We start from the raw sequence: 19,948 nt of genomic DNA, 5'->3' as shown, positions 1-19,948 counted from the left end.
ACCTCTTTAATTATAATAACATTTTTGATCATATACATAACTGAAAATAAAATGCTGGAGCTGCTAACAGCGGCACATTTTAATTCAGAAGTGCGAAATTTAGAAGAATTAATGTAATCATTCATTGCGAATTAGGGCCCACCTTCGGCCGAGCGGTAAAATCGCTGAACACTGGTAGTTCGTTCCAAGACTTGAATCCCGCGAACGGGCTGGCTGCATGGGCGTTTTCGTGGTTTTTCCCATGTGTAACGTGTATACGAGACAGCTTCCCTTAGAAAGACCTCCACGAAGGCAGCCCTCCCCTTAACCCTAGCCTTCGAGGCTTTGCTGTAATTAAATAAACCAAACCAATCATTACGAATTACCGCAACAACGTTGGCGCAGTTTGGCAATTTTGTATAGAAAACATATTTAAAAAATATTTTTTACATACATGCATAACGTTATCCCGAAAATCAATTAATAAGCCTAATTACTGGCGGCTTTTCTTTTTTTTTTTTTTTTCTTTTTTTATCTTTTTTTTTCTTTTCTTTTTTTCTTTTTTTTGTTCATTTGGCAATTTCGTAGCTATCCCTTTAAAAATAGATTTAAATCAATCTGCGATACTGCAACACAATTCCTGCAAAAATTTTACTGGAGTTTTTTCCATTGTAGGAAAGTCACAGAAACGCATATTATGTATATGTGTATGAGACAAAAAATATCGGTATTTATCTAGAACTCATACCACAACAATCGTTTTTATTAAACTGAAGAAATGGTATGTGCATAGTTGCCAGAATTTCCGCGTCCTTGAAAAATTTGGCAACCTCTGCTAAAGTAGTACTGTTAATATGTAGATACATCTTATTTAGATAATTCCCCCCCGTACGATTAGTTGTCCCTTGATAATCTCTTAATGACTTACCGTAGTTTATCTATTGAGTGGCTACGATTTTATTTTTCGGCACACATGATCAAGAATCTTATCTTTGTTATAAAATTACTATCTCTAGTACGAGTTTCTAAACAACAACGTACCTAAAATTTTTACATATTTTATTTTATACGTTTCAGTCTATAGAATGAAAAAAAGATAATGAAAAAAAATCTGAAAGCTTTCAGATATTATATAAAGGGGGAGTTTTTTAAACGTTTTGTGTGTTACCTTTATTTATTAAATACCATGTTCTTCGCACTTTAACCATAAAATTTAGTTCAAAAGCAATATCAAAAAAGAGTATATCTTTAGAATTTCTGATGCATAGTCTCACGCGCTGGAGACAAAAATGTATTTTTTTTTTCCGTACATTTGTGCCATTGCTCACATTGAAGTCATTCAGTTTTGTTAATCAAAAATTCCTTATAAGTTTTACAAAATATGAAACAGATAATAAAACAAATTCCAAATTTGGGCTTCCAGATGCCCAGACTGCGAGAAACATACATACATTCATGCAGATTCTTCATTAATTAATTTCTTTAAATATAATGCATGGCTGTAATATTTGGGGGCAAGAATTTAAAAAGAGAAACATGATTTTATAGTGGACGTCGGAATATGCCAAAAGGAAATTAATAGCCCTTCTGGGCAAACTGCCCTTTTGGGCTAAAACTTTTACTTCCTGAACGTGGAAAAATCATTCCTTTTAAATAGCGACGAAGTGAGAGAGTAATGTTTTTCAAATTTTAATTCTTTTAACCATATCTTCCGACTTATCTGTTTGCTTAACATTCAATTCATTCATTTCCATTGAATTCATTTTTACATTCAATTCATTTAATTTTCTGTTTGATTTGGAAATGCGATCCAATATCATCATCTCTTGATATCATGTAGGTGCTAATAATGAAAATATTTATATTAATAATTTATTTTAGCTTGCCTATGGAGTGAAAATTGAAATTCTGTCATATTAAGATTGACACTTACGTAAAGATAAGGCCGAAAAATTCAACACAAAATGAAACAAATTACAGTGATTTGGGGAAATTACTGTAGAGACGTAGTCGCAAATAAGAAAGTAGGTGAACTGTAGCCGCAGATAAGAATGTAGGTGAAATTTCATGAAAGTTTGTCCGATAGAAAAGGATCAAAATTAATTTTAAAATTCGAACCAAACAAATAGACCAACTAATGAAAAAAATCTAGTTTTAACAATGGAGTCATAGTGAAAAATATGGAGCAAATAATGCAATCCATACTGACCAGGTACTTAGAATATAACAATCTTCAGTCTTCTTCCCGAGTTCGCTTTTAAAAGTAGCACCCTTTATTCCAGCAGTGTGTGCCCACCAGCGGCCGAGCGGTAAAATCGCTGAACACTGGTAGTTCGGTCCGAGGTTCGAATCCCGCGAACGGGCTGCTGCATGGGCGTTTTCGTGGTTTTCTTCACGTGTAACGTGAATACGAGCCCTTAGAAAGTCCTCCACGAAAGCATCCCTCCCCTTAGGCAGATAGCCCTAGGGTGCTTTGCCGTATTCTCAATAGACCACCACACCACCAGCAGTGTGTTTTCCTTAGCCAAGATAATGAAGTTAGATATTCGTTTGGTTTATTTAATTGTGGCAATGCACTCGAGTGTTATCTGCCTATAGGAAGGGATGCCTTTGAGAAGAAATTTCTAAAGCAAAATGGCTCGTATACAGATGACGAAAAACACGGAAACCTTCATGCAACCGGCCCGTTCGCAATGTTTTAAAACCCCGGACCAAACTAGCAATGTTCAACTACTTGGTAGCTGAAATACCATTTGGTCACTAGAGGGCCTTTAATTAATATATGACTACGAAATGTTTCTCTAAGATTTCCTTGAGGCGTGAATTTTATTTCCTTGAGACTTTTCCCCTTGAGACGTGAATTTTATGCGTTTCCGCATGGGTTAAAACGTTACCGGAAACTAAATATTGCGATAAATATGGGGATGTAAATGTGTGGCTAATTGTAATGTAGGGATTCATTTAAATTTATTTAGCAGTTAATTTTATTTTTGAAGCAACCTTTCCTATTACTATCATTTTTCAACCCACGCTATCTTGCGAGATTGTTAATGAGTTGGCGCGCATGTATTCAGATGGGGTAGAAAAAGGTTACACTTTAAGGGAAGGTTTTGGAAGGTGAACTCAGAAAGAGAGGACAGCGTGTTCTGCCTGCATGAAGACCACGTTGCTATCTTTGATTTATTAGCGTGAGCGCTTCTAGCCATTAAGCATGATTATGCCGACTTTTACGAGTCAGAGCCTGCCTGAGAGTTAAGTAACTTGTAAAGGGCCGTTAGGCTAATTTAATTCTATATTATTTTAAGTTACTTGTTACCCTTTGAGTTAAACTAGAAGTGTTGGTTTCTTTTAAGCATGAATCGGTGGCATCTATGACAGATATTGAGTTAATAAATGGTTCTTTACATTCTTCCCAAGATTTTGTCGTACTTAAGGATAATTTAAATAAATCTACTAACATCTCGCTAGTTTATGTTCACTAAAAAAGCAGGCGCTAAAATAAGTAATGACTTTCTTGTGGCTCCCTCTACAGCTTGTTAATTACAAGCTCTACAGCAATGTTAAATTTTCTGCCGCAATGTTATCCCTCTACAGCAATGTTAAATTTTTGAAATTGAAAAGACTTTCGCAAAGGTAGAAAGATACGTAGGCGAAAGTAGCTAATTGAGTAATCTCTGTTCTGATTATAAACATTAATTATGCTAATAACTAAGATGTAGCATATCATAACATAAATCTGTGTTAATGCAGATAAACCTATTGTAAAAGAGATCTGTGAACCAAAACAGAGCAAAAGTGAGATATGTGAGGCAGTTATAGGAAGTAAAAATGAGAGGGTTTCAAAATTAAAATGTAATATATTGAATGTTAATCTGAATGTAATGACAATATTCAGAGAGTAAAAATTTGAGAGTTTATTTTTTTTTATTTGCTGAATATTTGACGCCTTGTTTAATATTTATACCGACAGATGCCTTCAGTGGTGGATGATTTCTCTTCTGAGTCTCCAACTTCTTCGGATGATATTAGCCCTCCACCATCCTACAACGACGTCGTGGGAGCCGAAGAAGAAGAGAGATTCGCCTTCCTTCGTCCGCCTCCAATGTCCCAAAATATTGTGCCGTCTAAACCAAAGAAATCATCTAGCTACGTATTCCGGTCGGATATAGTTCGGCCATTTTATCGTCAGGACATACTCTATAGCGCCAGTTTGCTTAATTTACCAGAATATAAAAAGTCTTGTCAAGACCTCCAACTATATTCTGAAAGCGTAACGAAGATTCCTGCTGTTAGGGAGGAAGATGGACATTGCCTCTCTCCTGCTATGAAGGAGACTTTCAGACAAATGTTGGACTTGTCTCTTCTCAGAAGTCCAACATTTCTGTTACTTGGTGCAGGAGGTTTCCTGACTTTAGCTGGTCTTTTCGTGCCTTTTATGTTCATCGTAGACATGGCAGTCCAACAAGGGATCTCCCTGGAAGACGCCACCTATTTCTTGCCTGTGATTGGATTGACCAATACCGTTGGGCGAGTGCTTTGTGGATGGATATCAGATAGGCCATCTTTCAATGCTTTGACAATTAACAATGCAGCGCTGGTTGTTGCAGGACTGGCCACGGCGATAAGTTCGTGCCTCAATTCCATCGCATTGTTGATGGCATATAGTGCGATATTCGGATTTGCGGTGGGTAAGTATTAATTTATCTAAATGTAATGTTTTTTTTTTTCTTTGTCTTTGTTAAAATCTATACGTTACTATATCCGGAGGTGGTTGCAAAGTTGTCAACGGCATACTGATACGCTTTGCTTTTGCACCACTGATTACACAGCTGGTTTAAAATGCGTATTTCATTGTATCCAGCCAATAAGAATAAATATATGTGCGTTTACTCGTAGTAAGATCAGTACACTGAGACTTTGCAGAAATTTGCAGACTTGCAGAATTGCAGAAAGCTGTAGCACAGCATGTTATGTAAGAACAGATGTGAAGATATATACATAATTGCATAAAAAAAATAAGCAACCAAATAAATAGTAATAATGGACATAGCATGATTGGCCATCCCGCAGGTTTGTGGAACTCTTTACCATGTTTCTATACATGCTGCAGGTATGCTAACACCAAAGGTTTAAAGAGTTTATATACCCGACAGTACTAATTTACTGTTGAGCATGTAATAATAGTCTCCCCCATTTTATGAAAATAAAATATTCTCATTGGTTTGGCCGATTAAGGCTAAGCAAGAAAGCTATCTGCCTAGGAGAAAGGATTCCTTTGTGGAGGACTGTCGGAGGGAAACTGTATCCTATTCACGTCTCATTTGCAGAAAAACCACGAAAACATACATACAGCTAGAGTATTCGCCTGGAATCGAATCAAAGTCGAACTACCAGTGTTCCAGTCGAACTACCGTCATTTTTCTTCAGGCGTATCAGTACTGCAGAAAATTAGTGAAGATATTCAAATCCCTGAAAATGTGTTATCTGCAGTAATTAGTAGTTCTGGTGGTTTTCCCTATCTGCAAAGCGAATAAGCCAGTTTTCCTTAGAATGTCCTCCATAAAAGCATCTCTATCTTTTGCAAAAAGTTCTCGAGTAGTTTGCTATAATCCATTCTTAGTTTTAACAATGTATAAGTTTCCTCCATAAAGTCTTCCACGAAGACATTCCTCCCTTTAGGCAGAGAGCCTTTACTTTAGCAGTAATCATGTTCTCAGAAAATATAGATTCATCGTTACAGCTTTGAAGTAGTATTAACCGTTCAAATTAAATTCAAAAGTAAAAATGGGCTGATTATTATCTAAATGTTAATTTTGTAATGTTGATTTGTTTATGCCATTTCTTCAGTAGTTATCATAACATGACATGGTGGTTAAAAATTAAATCAGCATTGATTGAAAGTTAAATATTACTAATTTTAAAACTTAGAATCGTGTGTTTTCTTCTAAATTTTAACATCGTCTGATATACGCAAAACCATTGAATAAACTCCTCCACGATAATTTCTCTCTGTTTGGCAAATAAACTTAATATTCTTTACCAAAGTTCAATAAATTCAATTAATACCGTATGTTTTGAAACAATTACTAAAACAATTATGAAATATATTCAGATAATATTTGGATATAACATACATCAGAATTTGACTGTATAATGAAAGACGGTCAAACTTCCTAACAATATAATAATTCTGAAACTATCGACCGCACCATGCTAAATCCGAAAACCTACAAAATCATAATGTCTATAAAAATGAGTTTAAAATTGTTTTGAGATCCAGTGTCGTGTGTCTTCTCTGTACAAATTGTGACAGCTGCCAATAATGATCCGGAGATAGTGGAGACCATAATACAGAGTAAAGGGAAATGTCATTTGTTTTTATTATTCCTATGTCCATTATTTTTGCATTATAAATGACAACTGCCAAACCTCCATCTTAATTGTCAATCTAAGCATTATCCGAAATGGATAGGTAAGCCGTTATTTTGCCTATTCGTGATTAGTCTTTTGACAGGCGAATAACTTATAAGAATTCTGCATTTGAATAGAAAAAATGCAATATAACAGTAAAATTATTAGTTTAATACCGGGGTTTACAAAATTACATCGAAATGACAATAAATTAGTGACATTACTATGAACAGCTTGGTACATTTTCATAACTAAACTGATGCAATATTTTTTGTCTTCGAAGGTTGTTTTGCCACGCTACGCTCGATAGTCATCGTTGAACTGTTGGGCCTGGACAAGCTGACGAATGCCTTCGGTCTCTTGTTGCTCTTCCAAGGACTGGCATCGATGGTTGGAGCTCCAGTGGCAGGTGCGTATCATTGATTTTTAATAGCAAAACTAGCGAGCGACTTCAAATTTAGACTAAATAGTCGTTTTCAGTCATCCTTACCTAATCCTGAGACTAAATGTATTCCGACACCTCTGACCTTTGAACTCAGTAGCATTGCACAAGGAAAAAGGGGCACCCAGACCTAGCATTGCTCGAGGAAGCCTCACGTGGTTATATGCTCCGAATTCTAGACTTCTTCCAAGTGGGCATAACCCCCCGGTCTAGCCCGAGGGACAATTTTATCTCGTTCGTCATTATAAAACACAAAGCGCAAAGTCTGTGATGGATGGCTAGCATCCACCTAAAAAGAATCTCAAGCACATGTCAAAACATTGACCTCCCCCAGCCTTGACCAGCCAATACCCCCTGGGCAACCTTCGATATCTGACAATGTAACGTCCTCACAACAAAGGAGCAGACAAGACATTACCACTATGGCCCCTGCCAAGCCTGAATCTACCACCGAATAAACGATGGCTCTAATCCTGTGAAGACAGTTTATTTACCCCAGAAGTAGAGGCTGTCTAGATATTGATCTAGCCAGTGTTCTGAGATGGTCAATTCCAGTCGATCCCCAGGGATGGTCATCCGAACATAGTTAGTCCAGGGGGGGTGGCAAGAGGAGTCCTATATCGGATTAGGATAAGAGAGTCTATGTGGTGCGCGTCACTGCCTCGTAGCTGTACCCACTCTCAGAAGGTCCAGATCAAGCTCCGGGCCTCCTTCCATAAAATAGTGAGTTTCGGATATCCGATCCTTTCCAGCTTCGAGGGAGCACAACACCTTCAAAGACGGTCTTGTTATGGCATAACTATTACTGGTGGCATGTGCAGAAGTTTGGTGTTAACGGTATCTTCGTTATACCTCAAGAGAAGGTTTAAGACTAAGAGCATAAGAATTGAAAGCTCCCAATTTTATATTAAGACTGCGAAAAGAGAGAGAAACTAGTCAATCACAGTGATATACCGGATATCCATCACTGGTTAGTGATGACATTTTAGACCACTAGCCATTTCCAACTATCTGTGAAGAATTCTGACACTAGTCAAGTTCTTATTGGGTGAAATGGACAGTCTTCAAAAGAAAATGTTCATTTTAGACCACTGACCATATCCAGATGTCGTTCACAAAATACCATAATAATTAAGTGGCATAAACAGAACTTCATTGCCTAACAATGAAATTGCTTGTCCGTAAAAAGTAGTTTAGATTTGACAGGTCTAAATTAATATTCGCAGCATTATTGTTACTGTTAAAACATGTATCTAACGCCATATAGCACGAACTTTTATATTTATTTATTGACATTTTTAGTGCATGTTTAATAGTAATTTTATTATTGTTCGTTTTTGTTAACTATGAAAGTTATTATATTTACAGTAATACGGAATTACGCAATAAAAATGTACACTGAATTTTAAAAAAAGTGCAGTTCTACAGCACCTATTCTACACGGCCGATTGACGAAATTCGACTTGCGTGTTTCATGCCTCGAAAGCGCGACTTAGGATATATATTAAATTTTTATATAGCGTTTTTCTAATATATATATTTTGATATAAAATCGGACTTTTTCTGAAATAAAATGCCGATTTTGTGTTTCATATTTTCATTCGACGACCCAAATTGTAGATAAAAAACGATTTTGTAAAATTTGATTAAAAACTTACCGAATAATTTCAAAATAAAGTTTAGGACTCTTTTCACCAAGAATAACTAATTCACTAGTCGAACTTCTCCGTTTATGTTATTCTTTTCGCTTTCTCTTTCTTCTGATGTGCAGGAAATAAATTTCCGATTGCTTCTTTTTTTCTTATTTCTTATTTTTATCTTATCTTTTAATCCTAGCTTATATCTTTAGGTTCTTTCCGTTTTAAATAATTTTGTTTTAATTATTTGAGTTGCAAGTTTACGTTATACCTTCGTAGCTCTTCAAACAGTTAATTTAAAAATTTCTATTTAGTCATTCACATTGTGTATTTTAAGCGTATTCATATAAATGTTTGTTTCTTCATTTGATTTTATTTGTTTGAATAGCATTCTTTTTTAAATATACTTTATGATTCAGCATTCATCTCGATGTCTTTGAAGACGGCTATAGCCGAAAACATCACGGCAAAAACATCGCGGGCGAAAGCGTCGCGGAGAAAACAACGCAAAGCGAAAACGTCGTAGTACAAAACATCGTGGGAGAAAAGAAAGCAAAGTTAAAAACATCGCAGTTCTAAAACATCGTGGTACAAAGTATCGCCTTCGAAAATAAAGTAGTTCAAAAACTTATATCGTCGTCTAAAATATCATGATAAAAAATAAAGCACCTCCAAATCATCGCATGACGATAATATCGCACGCAGGTGTTAAAAATTTAAATACATATTCTCATAAAGATTTGGAAGTGTTAACGACATTTTTAGAATAAATGAAAACAAACCGAGGTATAATTTTCTCCAAAACAATATCAGAATAACAAACGTGAAAGAAAGAAATTTAATAACTAACTAAGCAATTTTTATAGTGGTAACTTCAGTTATTTATCTTCCTTTTCCTAAACATTTTAGGCTGTAGTTTTCATGAAAAATTATGAGTAAAACTTTATTAAAAATGATTAATTTATTAATGATTTCTGCTAATTAACTGTGTAAATTTAAAATTCTATTAAGTGCTATAAGTTGCATTAATTTTCTACTCATTTTAAATTTTCCAAATGCTTAAGTTTCCTACTTACTTTTTCAGGTAAGAGTTTCTTACTTTTTTTTAGTTCATTTAAAAATATGAAACATGAAAGTTCAAGAAGGAAAGAGGGATCTCTTTCCTTCTTGCACTCCCAAGTCATTATGCGAAATGCTTTTAAAACCTGAAAAATGCATGTCTGCGATGTTATCGTCGTGCAATGCTTTATACGTACTTAATTTTTTACCGCGATATTTTCGATGACGATGTTTTTAATCTGCGAAGTTTTTGAACCGCTTTATTTTCTATGACGATATTTTGTACCACAACGTTTTCGCCTTGCGTTGTTTTCTCCGCAATGTTTTCGGCGGAGACCTTTGAAAACTGTATATTGCATTGAAACAGAAAATATCGTCAAGCACGATTAATACGTCTTTTGATTGGCCGTTCGGAAAAAATTATATAAATAAGATTGATGCCTAATCTGCATTTTCGTTTAGAATGATACGCATGCAAACAATATTCCACAGTACTATCAGTGCGCCATTGTTTTAAATAATTTTATCATCCTAGATTTAATGCGTCAAAATATCTGTATTTCCGAATAAATTCAAATGTTTCATTTTTTAAATTCCAAGAACCAACCAATTAACCTAATCGGTAGAAGCGTGGTGCCCGTCTTCCCCGTAAATAAATAAATTCCAAGAACCAAATACCATCACAAAAAAAGACTGAATTTTATGCAAGTAAATAATAAAAAAATGATCTGAAAGGGTTAACGGTTGAAGGGTTTTTTATGGTTTTTCCACGATTTCCCTAAGTTGGCAGTCTACCAGTCAGTCTACTGCTGCACTTACTCCTGCTAACTCATTTCTTTTTGTCTTTTTAGCTTTATTAGTATGCATCATATTTTTCGCACTTACGCCGTATATAATTCAACATAAAAATTGCAGAAATTTTTTAAAGCAGTATGTATTTAGAATTCCCGATGAAGTGTTAAGTGTTTGCAAGCATTTCTCTATTTTTTTCAGTCTTTTCTCAGTTTATCATATCGATGTACAGTTTCCTTAATAAGATGGCTTGCAAAACTTTTTTTTTATTATTATCGTTTAATGTGTTAAATTTATCAATTAAATATCATGTTCTTCTCACTTATGCCGCATAAAATTCAGCTGAATAGCGAAATCACAAAATATTTAAAAACAGAATATCTTTGAAGTCGTTGATTTTGTTAAAAATTCATTACAGTTTTACGAAATATGAAAAATAAAATTCGAAATTCAAAATTCGGGCTTCCAGGTCTACGTGTTCGGGTGGAGGACTAATTATTCAAAATTTGATGGCCTAAAGGTATCGTTGGTTATTTACCATTCGAGAAACATATATACATTCATGCAGATTCTTTATTATTTAATTTCTTTAAAAGCAAAACAGCGCAATAATATTTCGTGGCAACAGTCTGAAAAGTGATTCAGGCAATTAAAGGCCAAATCCCGTTTCAGGCCCAAACTCCGCTTCGAGACTAATAGCCCATTCACGTCTAAGATTCCTTTTAGGCTTAAAAAATAAATAAATAAATTTGAAAGTTTTCAGATTTTATATATATATATATATATATATATATATATATTGTTTTTGTTTCATTTTTGGTGTTTTCTTCATCTTGAGACAAATGTACGTTTCGATAGCATTTGGGCTAATGCCAGTTTAGACTGAAAATATTTAAAAAAAGCATATCTTTAGAATTTCCGATAGACAATATCGCGAGCTGGAGATTAAAATGTTTTATTCCCTACAGTGTTGCCATGCTCGCTTTGAAATTGTCGAGTTTTTTAACAAAAAATTTGTTAAAGTTTTACAAAAGATGAAACAGACAGTGAAACGAATTCAGAATTTCGAATTCGGGCTTCCAGGTACGAAAATGTCAGGAGAAGGTGTAATGAGCCCTTAATTAACTCAAATACAGTTCACAGATGGCGCCAATTCTCGCTTACAAAAGCCAATACTTTTAGTTTAACTCAAAAGATAATAAATAGCTTAAAATTAAATGAGGTTAAATTTAGCCCAACGGCACTATCGCGGAAGTTGGCTAAAAAATTTGGCGTAAACAAACCTAATAGTAAGAATAGCTCAACACTGCAGAAATCTAATCGCTAGAAATTCAAGATAACAACGTGGCCTCGAGGCAGGCAGAACAAGCTCCGATTTCACCTTCCAAAACTTTCCCTTAAATATTAATAGATAGAAATATTAATTCCCTTAAATATTATTAGACATTTCTTTCTGTCTTATTTGAATACACGCACGCTAGTCGATTTTCATTCTGGCAAGAAAGTGTGGGTTCAGAGAAAGAGCGATAGGTAAGTCGCTTAGACATACAATAAGTTAAATAAAGTAATTTAAGTAATTAAAGTTAAATTAAGTAAATTAAATAAATCCCCACAAGCTGAATCAAATTTATCGGACGTCATACATAATAGCCTGGCTTTTTTTTTTAAATTGAAAATTTTAATTGCTTGTGCACCACATATTATTACACAAGGCTTACAGAAGTAAGTAAAAAAAAAAAAAAAAAAACTTAGGAACTCACATACGACACGTATGAGATAAATTTACAGAAAAAAAAGAAAGCCATTTTATCTTGAACAAACATGTGAAGAGGGGGAGGAAATATAATATTCACAGAGTTTAACCTACAAATGAGTTCTTTTCGTCCTTCCGTGAGCTTTGAACAATAGAACAACAAATGTTCGACATTTTGCACTCCCCCAAAACTGCATGAACACAAGTCTGTACCAGATAATCTAAATCTCTGCAGATATGAATTTAAATTACCATGTTCAGTTAGAAATTGAGTAATTTCAAAGTTGCAGAAAAAGTGCTTATTATTCAGTCTGTGAGGAATGGAAGGAAAATATAATTTGGTCAAGGAGGCAGTAATAGAATTCCTGTATAATTCATTTCACTTGCTTATTGTATCATCCCTATTTTTTTCTCTTGAAAAATGACTTAGGCAATATCATTGGAGTATTTACTTGTAAGACTCCAACGATACTCGTAGCTTTTTTTGCTAACCAATCAACCCTTTCATTTCCTAGATTGCCAGTGTGGCACATACATGAAAAAAGATCTCATCAACATCTTTATTATTAACTTCTTTAAGAAGGGTATGAGAAGTGACAATTAATTTATTACATGAGAAGATATTCCTAAGAGCATACAAGGATGAAAGAGAATCAGTGCGAATAAGAAATTAAGCAGAGTTGTTAGATATCCACTTAATTGACTCACTAATGTACAGTAATCCGGCTTGGAAAAACTTTGCGTTCGTTGGGAGTTCTAAAGAGTTTGTATTCCAGTTCAGAACCATGATGGAAAACGACATAAGCTAATCCAACTCGATTGTTCATTTTACGGCCATCTGTATAACACACAACAGGGAATTTATCATCAACGGAATTGCCATATATGATAGTTTGAATCGGCAAACGATCGGCAGGATAAGGAAGATCTTCAAAGAACACCTTGGCATCGAACACAAATTGGCTTGAATGATAGATTTGATAATTAATGCTTTCTCGTCGAAATTATTCGACGATATATATTTCGACGATATTCTCGTCGAAAATGAAATATCTCAATTTTATTTTAATGAGATTTATTCAATTTAATCTATTAATTCTTGAATTTTCCATAACAAATGCTTTTATACTATTCTAGTATATAATTCTAATATGAAGCTGAAACAATTTTTTTATCTTACTTGTATTCATAAAATAGTTCTAATATTGCTAAAAAATATGTGTCTTTGATTGATTTTATTAGAATTTGTCTGAATTATATAAAAGAACAAAAAGGTGGGACCTTTCTAATTATCTATCAAACTTATAAACTATAATTTTGAAATAATGCAAAAATAATGCTATAATTGAAATAATGTGTGACTTTAAAAGTCACATATTATTTAAATAGTTCTAAAATTACTAAAAAATATGTGTATTTGACTCGTTTTATTAAAATATGTCTGAATTATATAAAACAACAAAAACGTGGGACCTTTTGTTATCTATCAAACTTATGAACTATATTTTTGAAATGTCGCTTTAATAGTCAAATATATCAGCGCTATTTATCAAGTTTGATTTTAAATTATAAACAATCGCAGGCAAAAGTCAGAAAGAAAAATTCTAAGAAATTTAGAACATTTATGTCATTTACCAATATAACTGGTAATTATGCGTAACAAGCATATTAACGTCACTTTTACTGTAACATATATATATCTTTCTCAAATAAGGGGTTTGAAGATCTGGAACGGAGAATTGACCCTCATGTGTGCTAGTGATTATGTGTATTAACAGAAGACTGTGCATAATTAACGGACTAATCACCTTTACTGTATTATATATTTCTAATCTCAAATTAAAATTTTTGAAAACTTTAAACAGAGCCTGTTTCTCCTGTTGCGAATCACTTCACAGAAATATCTCCCATATCTTTCTACGATCTAGGATCATTATAGAAACTGAAATAGGCCTGGGTAAAATAAATTGTTTCAATTTAACGCTCTAAATGCTATGACTGTAACTGATTTGAGGAAGAACTTAATCCGTGCATCCGAAATGAAGCGGATATGAAACACCGCCCATCACTACTATAAATCACACTTTAGGCTTTAATGGAAACAGTCCATTATTTGTTTCTCGATCTGTAAATGCTGTTACAGTATCTTGGTATTCGGTTAGAATCATGCCCTAATATAATATGAGCAGTGACTGAAAAAGTCTTACAGCCATTTTAAAACAGTTATATACAGCATGAAGTGGCAATAAATAACACAAAATCAATCGGTTGCGTGTCAATTACATAACATGCGGAATTAAAATAGTTTTTTTTATTATTTATGATAACGCTACAGATGTTAATGAAAACTGAAATTTGTATATATTGCAAATTAAAAGTATTTTAACTTGTATAAGTCATTAAATTTATTTAAAAATTCAGTCGTATAATAATTGCCTTTAACAGCAGTATCGCAAAATAAAAAATATTAGAATTTCCGCTACACAGTCTCCCGCGCTGCAGACAAAAATATTTTTTTCCCTTCCGTACAGTGTTGCCATTACTCGCTTTGAAATCGTTGAGATTGTTAATCAAAAATGCGTTAATGTTTTACAAACTATGAAATAGATAATAGAACAATTTCCAAATTTGGGTTTCTAGATGCCCATATTCGAATGGAGGACTACGTTATTCACAATTGAATGCCTCTAAGTACCGTTGTTTTTTCACAGTGCGAGAAACACACATACATTCATGCACATTCTTCGTTATTTAATTTCTTTAAATATAATGCAGGACTCTAATATTTAATGGCAATAATTTGAAAATTGAAACGCTGTTTATAGTGCACCAACGCAGAATGCCAAATCGAAATAAATAGCCCTTCTGGGCTAACGCCCTTTGGGCTAAAAAGAAGCAAAAATAAAAATCTTATGCACACGAGGGCTATCTGCCTAAGGGGGATGCCTTCAAGGAGAACTTTTTAAGGGAAACGGATCTGCATATATGTTAAACATGAGAAAACCCACAAAAACGCCCACACAGCCAGTTCGTTTCCCTATATTCGAATCCTGGACCAAAATACCAGTTTTCAGCAACTTTACCGCTCAGCTGTTGGTGGGCCAGAACTTTGGTGGAAATGGCAGAGACAGCGGTATTTCTTAGCGATCGCAGATACGTAGATATGCAAAAGTCCAAGAAGGTTTGCTTCATAATAAGAATAAAAAATTATTTTCAAAATCTAACTAATAGAAAAATCAAGCACCAACATAATTAATAACAACAAACTAACACCAACATCACCAATAGAAAAATCAAGCTAAATTTTAAAATTATGTGAAAGTAAATTCTGCAAGCAAATATTTAATCTTATCTTTCTTTTTAGGTATGTTCTATGATGCAACTGGCAGTTATGACGCTCCCTTTTACATAGCTGGAAGTCTCATCCTCGTGTCAGGAATCATGGGTATTCCACTGCCATACATCTCTAGATGGGAGAATAACAAAAGACTCTCTTCCAAAGACCACGTGTCTGTCTCTGTAGAATGCCCTGATGACGAGTCAAAAGTGTTATCAGTGACTGTTTGATAGAGGACGTTAAAGCTAGCAAGAGATTTCGGTAGCTCTCTTTTTTAGGGAACAATTTAAGTAATGCTGGATATCTACAGTAATAGTAGATCATATGTCCATCTCTATAGAAAGCTCTATTGACGCATCAAAAGTGAAATCCATCCACCTTTTGCTACGAAGGAGTTTGAGAAATTTATTTTTAAAGGACACTTTAATGTAATCCTGGATTTTGCGTCCATCTTCGTACTACCTTAGACATACCAAAAAGGAAACTCGTGACTGTTTGATAAAGGACCACCAGTTCTACCATGACATCTGTACACTTTACTATTAGGAGACACTTTGAGATAATGTCGCACATTCTAATGTACTGAATAAAAAGGACACTTCCATTAAAAAACAGAAAAACCACGATGTACGCGGAACAGTTTCATCATCCATTGATTTTCATATCTGTTATTTGGGAATAATACATCCGTCATTTGCATTGTGTTATGATGTAAGACATTCGGGGTTCCCAGTACTGTTCGACCACGGATAGCGCGGCCCTTGGTGGCAATCTGCCAGAAGACCCGTGTACAAACAATTTCTTTTAACCTTGAAATCTCAATACTCCTAGTAAAAAATAAGCAAGTGTCTGACCATTTAAAAATAGATAATATTTAAAAAAAAGCTGCTAAATCTGTGTAGAGTCTGTTTATGATTATAAAAGCTCTCGCCAGTTAGTCTGCAGCTGTCTGTTGCCGTAGAAACGAGTCTTGATCCATTTTCCTTAGGGTTGTCTTGAAGACGAATGATAAACTGTTTTCCCTTCAGCCAACAGTCGCTCAAAACGAAATAACAATAAAGGACATTTTGGTTCTTCCCTATTTGAAATATACTAGCCCTGTTGCTATAACAACAGCCACCCGCCAGACACTGTGGTGCGAGCTCTTCTTCTCGTAGACACATAGTAGAGAGGCAGACAAAGAAAACGTCGACTTAGCGCTGTTAAGTAATTTTTCAAAATTTCAAAATGTCACTTTCCCACATCTCGGATAGTTGATTCTCGTAATGAAAACATAAAATAATAATAATAAAAATACGTTATACGTATTTAATCTTATTTGCATATATCTATTTGTTTAAGAGTTTGATATTATGTTGTTCACTTGCGGTTTTTAACATACTTGATTTCAAGCAATGTACGCTTAGAATTTTGAAACACCACGTGCAGGATATATATATACTGTCAATATAAATTAAATTAACGAAGCTAAAAATTTTTTTATTGTTTCTGCCGATTTAATAATGCAAAATGTCAAAATAGCTAGCAGCTACTTGTATGTAAATAGACGAATTATGTGAATATCTGAATATTTTGCTGAATAACCTATAACGTCTGGCTATTTTGCAACTTTCCGAAATTTCAAAATGTTGCCTAATTTTGTCAGAAATTTTGCCCCTGGTGATCAGAGATTTTACATTTATAATGCTTTCCTGTATTGTCTTATAAAGATTTAGCAGCTACAGTTAATGGCTATCGTTTTTTTTTTTTTTAATGCATAACATTAACTCTGTATCTTTTCTGAAATTCAAGGTTAAAGGATCGTTCTTCTTAGATTCTTCCAGTAAGTACAGAAGAGCGCATCTGGAAGAATTCAAGAACATGTTTTTAAGAGAACAACTTTTTTGCATTGTGTTCAGCATCGCGTGACTGCTGCATGTCAATAATTCACGTACAAAACAACAGTCATTCCTCAAGTGTCAATCATATTTATTTAAGGAATAAATGTGTGTACAAATGTGTTTGATGTGATATTGATTTATACATGTACTTACTTCACAGATATGATTACTATTTATTTGTGTAACTCTTTTGCATCGGTAGAAACCAAAATATCTTCCTCTCAGAACATCTGAAACGCCTGTATATAGACCGAAATTTTGTTGGAATAGATTGCGTTCTTCCATGCCAAGTAGAATGCTATAGCCTTAACAATAATCTACTTGAGCGATTACTTCTCTCGTGGGGATCTTTGTGCGGTTTTAGCCATTGTGTCTAGTTTTTCCTTAGGACAAGATTGCAATTACGAGCATCAGTAGCTAAACATTGACACTGAACAAAGAGGAGGAAAGGTGTATTCAAGTAAGAGAACTACTTTTAGTCGCTCCAAAATAATGATTGTTTGTCATTTAATAACTTCCGAAACCAATGAGCCATGACCTAACGATGAGGGAAAACACAATGTAGAAAAGAAACGCAGGCGTTCGGGCTATCTGCCGATGTCTGAATGCACAGTCATTTTGGGCTACTTCGCTGTGATAGAGTTAACAAACTTAACTGTTCAGTAAAACACCCAGCTATTCGGTATCCTATTAATCTTTTTTATATTGATCCAAGACGAATTGAAAATAAGCTCGTTGTTGAATAACCTATTCGTTTTAACATTAAAACCCACGGACATTTACAGTCTTCTTTAAAATACTAATAGGAAAGCAGGTGCACGCTGCTCATAGGCTTGTTCTTTGCTTATTCGAGAAGTCATTTCTTAGTCATCATGAGTGCTTCTTTTTACCATTGGTAGTCAATTTTTTTATACCTACCGCTCACTTTGTAGGTAGTAAAATTTCCTTACCGCCCACTGGTTTCTTAGTAACTAAATTAGTACTAAAATTTGTAACTCAGTAAAATTCAAAGTAATTTTTTGAGTGGAGGCTCAGTCAAAATATTTATAGTTAAATTTATCGATTTACTTATATTTATAAAAGATTAAAAATTTATGTCCCGCACAGCTGGCCGGGACATCGGTTCCAGGGAACAGTTTCGCCTAGGAAACCTTCAGTGATACAAAAAGGAAAATTTTATTTCCCCGGGAAAATTTCTCCTAGCCTCACGCTTAAGATGTGATAATCCCATTATGTGGGCTATAGTCACAGAGCAAGTAAGAGAACTGGCAAAGCCTGATAAATATACGGAAACAGGAGACAGAGAGCTTTATGCGGGAGAACGGATTTTCATCACCCGGATGGACAAAAGCTCTACCCGCCCACCATTAAAGCTTACAACAGTACGAAGTCTGTAATCTGGACATCCATTATCCGGAATGATCTATAATCCGTACTTCAAAGCCACAGACTTTTTTTTCTGTATGCTTTACGCATGCGCGTTTAGCGCAAAAAAACGAAGCAACTTAAACAACTTAAATTGAAAGAAATGTTTAATGAAGTAAACAAATAAATGTTAAGCTTTGTAAATTTTGATACCCTTTAGATCATAATTGCTCTTTATTTCATAAATTACGGTTTCATATTTTAATTGTGTAATTTCTGCATGCCATCTTACCAAATTTAAATTTATGATCTATAACCCGGAAAAACCCTTAATCCGGAATCGCCGAAGTCCCGACGAGTCCGGATTACGGACTTTGTATTGTAGTAGAGACCAGGTTGACTATCCCTGTTTTATACGAACACAAACAAAACAAAGGAATGCTATTATGTCTGCCCCCCTTCAGGAGAGGAAAATAACATATTGAATTTTTAGTTTTAGTACCAAACTCAAAGAAATTAATTTCCTTGCATTATTTCCCTTCGAGTACAAATGGTTTGTGACCATAGGTGAATAAGAAATAATTTCGTTGTTTATTTCATACAAAAATGAGTTTTAAACAGAAATAAATATTTTCTATTCTTTTGATTCTCTATAGATTCTTTTTAATTAGAGATGGGACGAATCCTAAATTTTCTCGAATACTGAAAGGTTTAGATCCCTAAAACCCTATATATAAAGATGAGAAGAAGAAAATAGAAAAATAGTAATATTAAAAGGTTTAATTAAAGCAAAATTTGACATTTGTATTAAAAAACCAGTTTTCGAATGGGTGCCTATATTTATCGAGAAGATACAAATGAAATTTAATAAATGAAAGCGCATAACTAGAACTCTTGAAATTTAAAAGTTTATTTTCTCAACATAGTTTTCCAAAAACCATTTTGAGTAACAGTTTGAATTTAGAGTATTTTTTAATCAGAGAAAATATAGGAGGGGAATAAATTAATTTAGATGGAAAAGTACTAAATTCTGTCTAAAAATTTAACAGTTCGGCTCCCAGGACGACCAGAGGTCATGCGTGTGATTCACGTCCACACAAACTTAAACTAATCTGACAGAAGCTTCTATTAAGAAAGTTAAATTTTTAAAGTTTTGGCATTTTGTGTCATCCTCTATAAAACGACGATTCCTTTTTCAAATTGTTCCCACCAAGTATTAGAGCCCTGCATTATATTTAAAGAAATTAAATAATGAAGAATCTGAATGAATGTATGATTCTCGCATTGTGAAAA

General features: G+C 34.2%; 1 protein-coding gene across 1 annotated transcript in view; it reads left to right on the top strand.

Moving 5' to 3' along the window:
• The window catches only part of LOC118183153 (monocarboxylate transporter 12-B-like), a 56,685-nt gene extending 39,275 nt beyond the window's left edge, over positions 1–17,410 (top strand). The window contains exons 5-7 of the mRNA XM_035352594.2: positions 3,950–4,667; positions 6,674–6,799; positions 15,438–17,410. Coding sequence (XP_035208485.1) covers positions 3,950–4,667; positions 6,674–6,799; positions 15,438–15,640 — 1,047 coding nt within the window. The 3' untranslated portion in view covers positions 15,641–17,410. The remainder of the gene's footprint in view (positions 1–3,949; positions 4,668–6,673; positions 6,800–15,437) is intronic.
• Positions 17,411–19,948: the final 2,538 nt, after the last annotated feature.

This window comes from Stegodyphus dumicola, chromosome 2, assembly GCF_044657685.1.
Source record: "Stegodyphus dumicola isolate Sdum_Otavi_A_Nest chromosome 2, ASM4465768v1".
Classification (NCBI taxonomy): domain Eukaryota; kingdom Metazoa; phylum Arthropoda; class Arachnida; order Araneae; family Eresidae; genus Stegodyphus; species Stegodyphus dumicola.
Note: the sequence above shows the minus strand (reverse complement) of the source record. Positions and strands in the feature narration are given on the sequence as shown.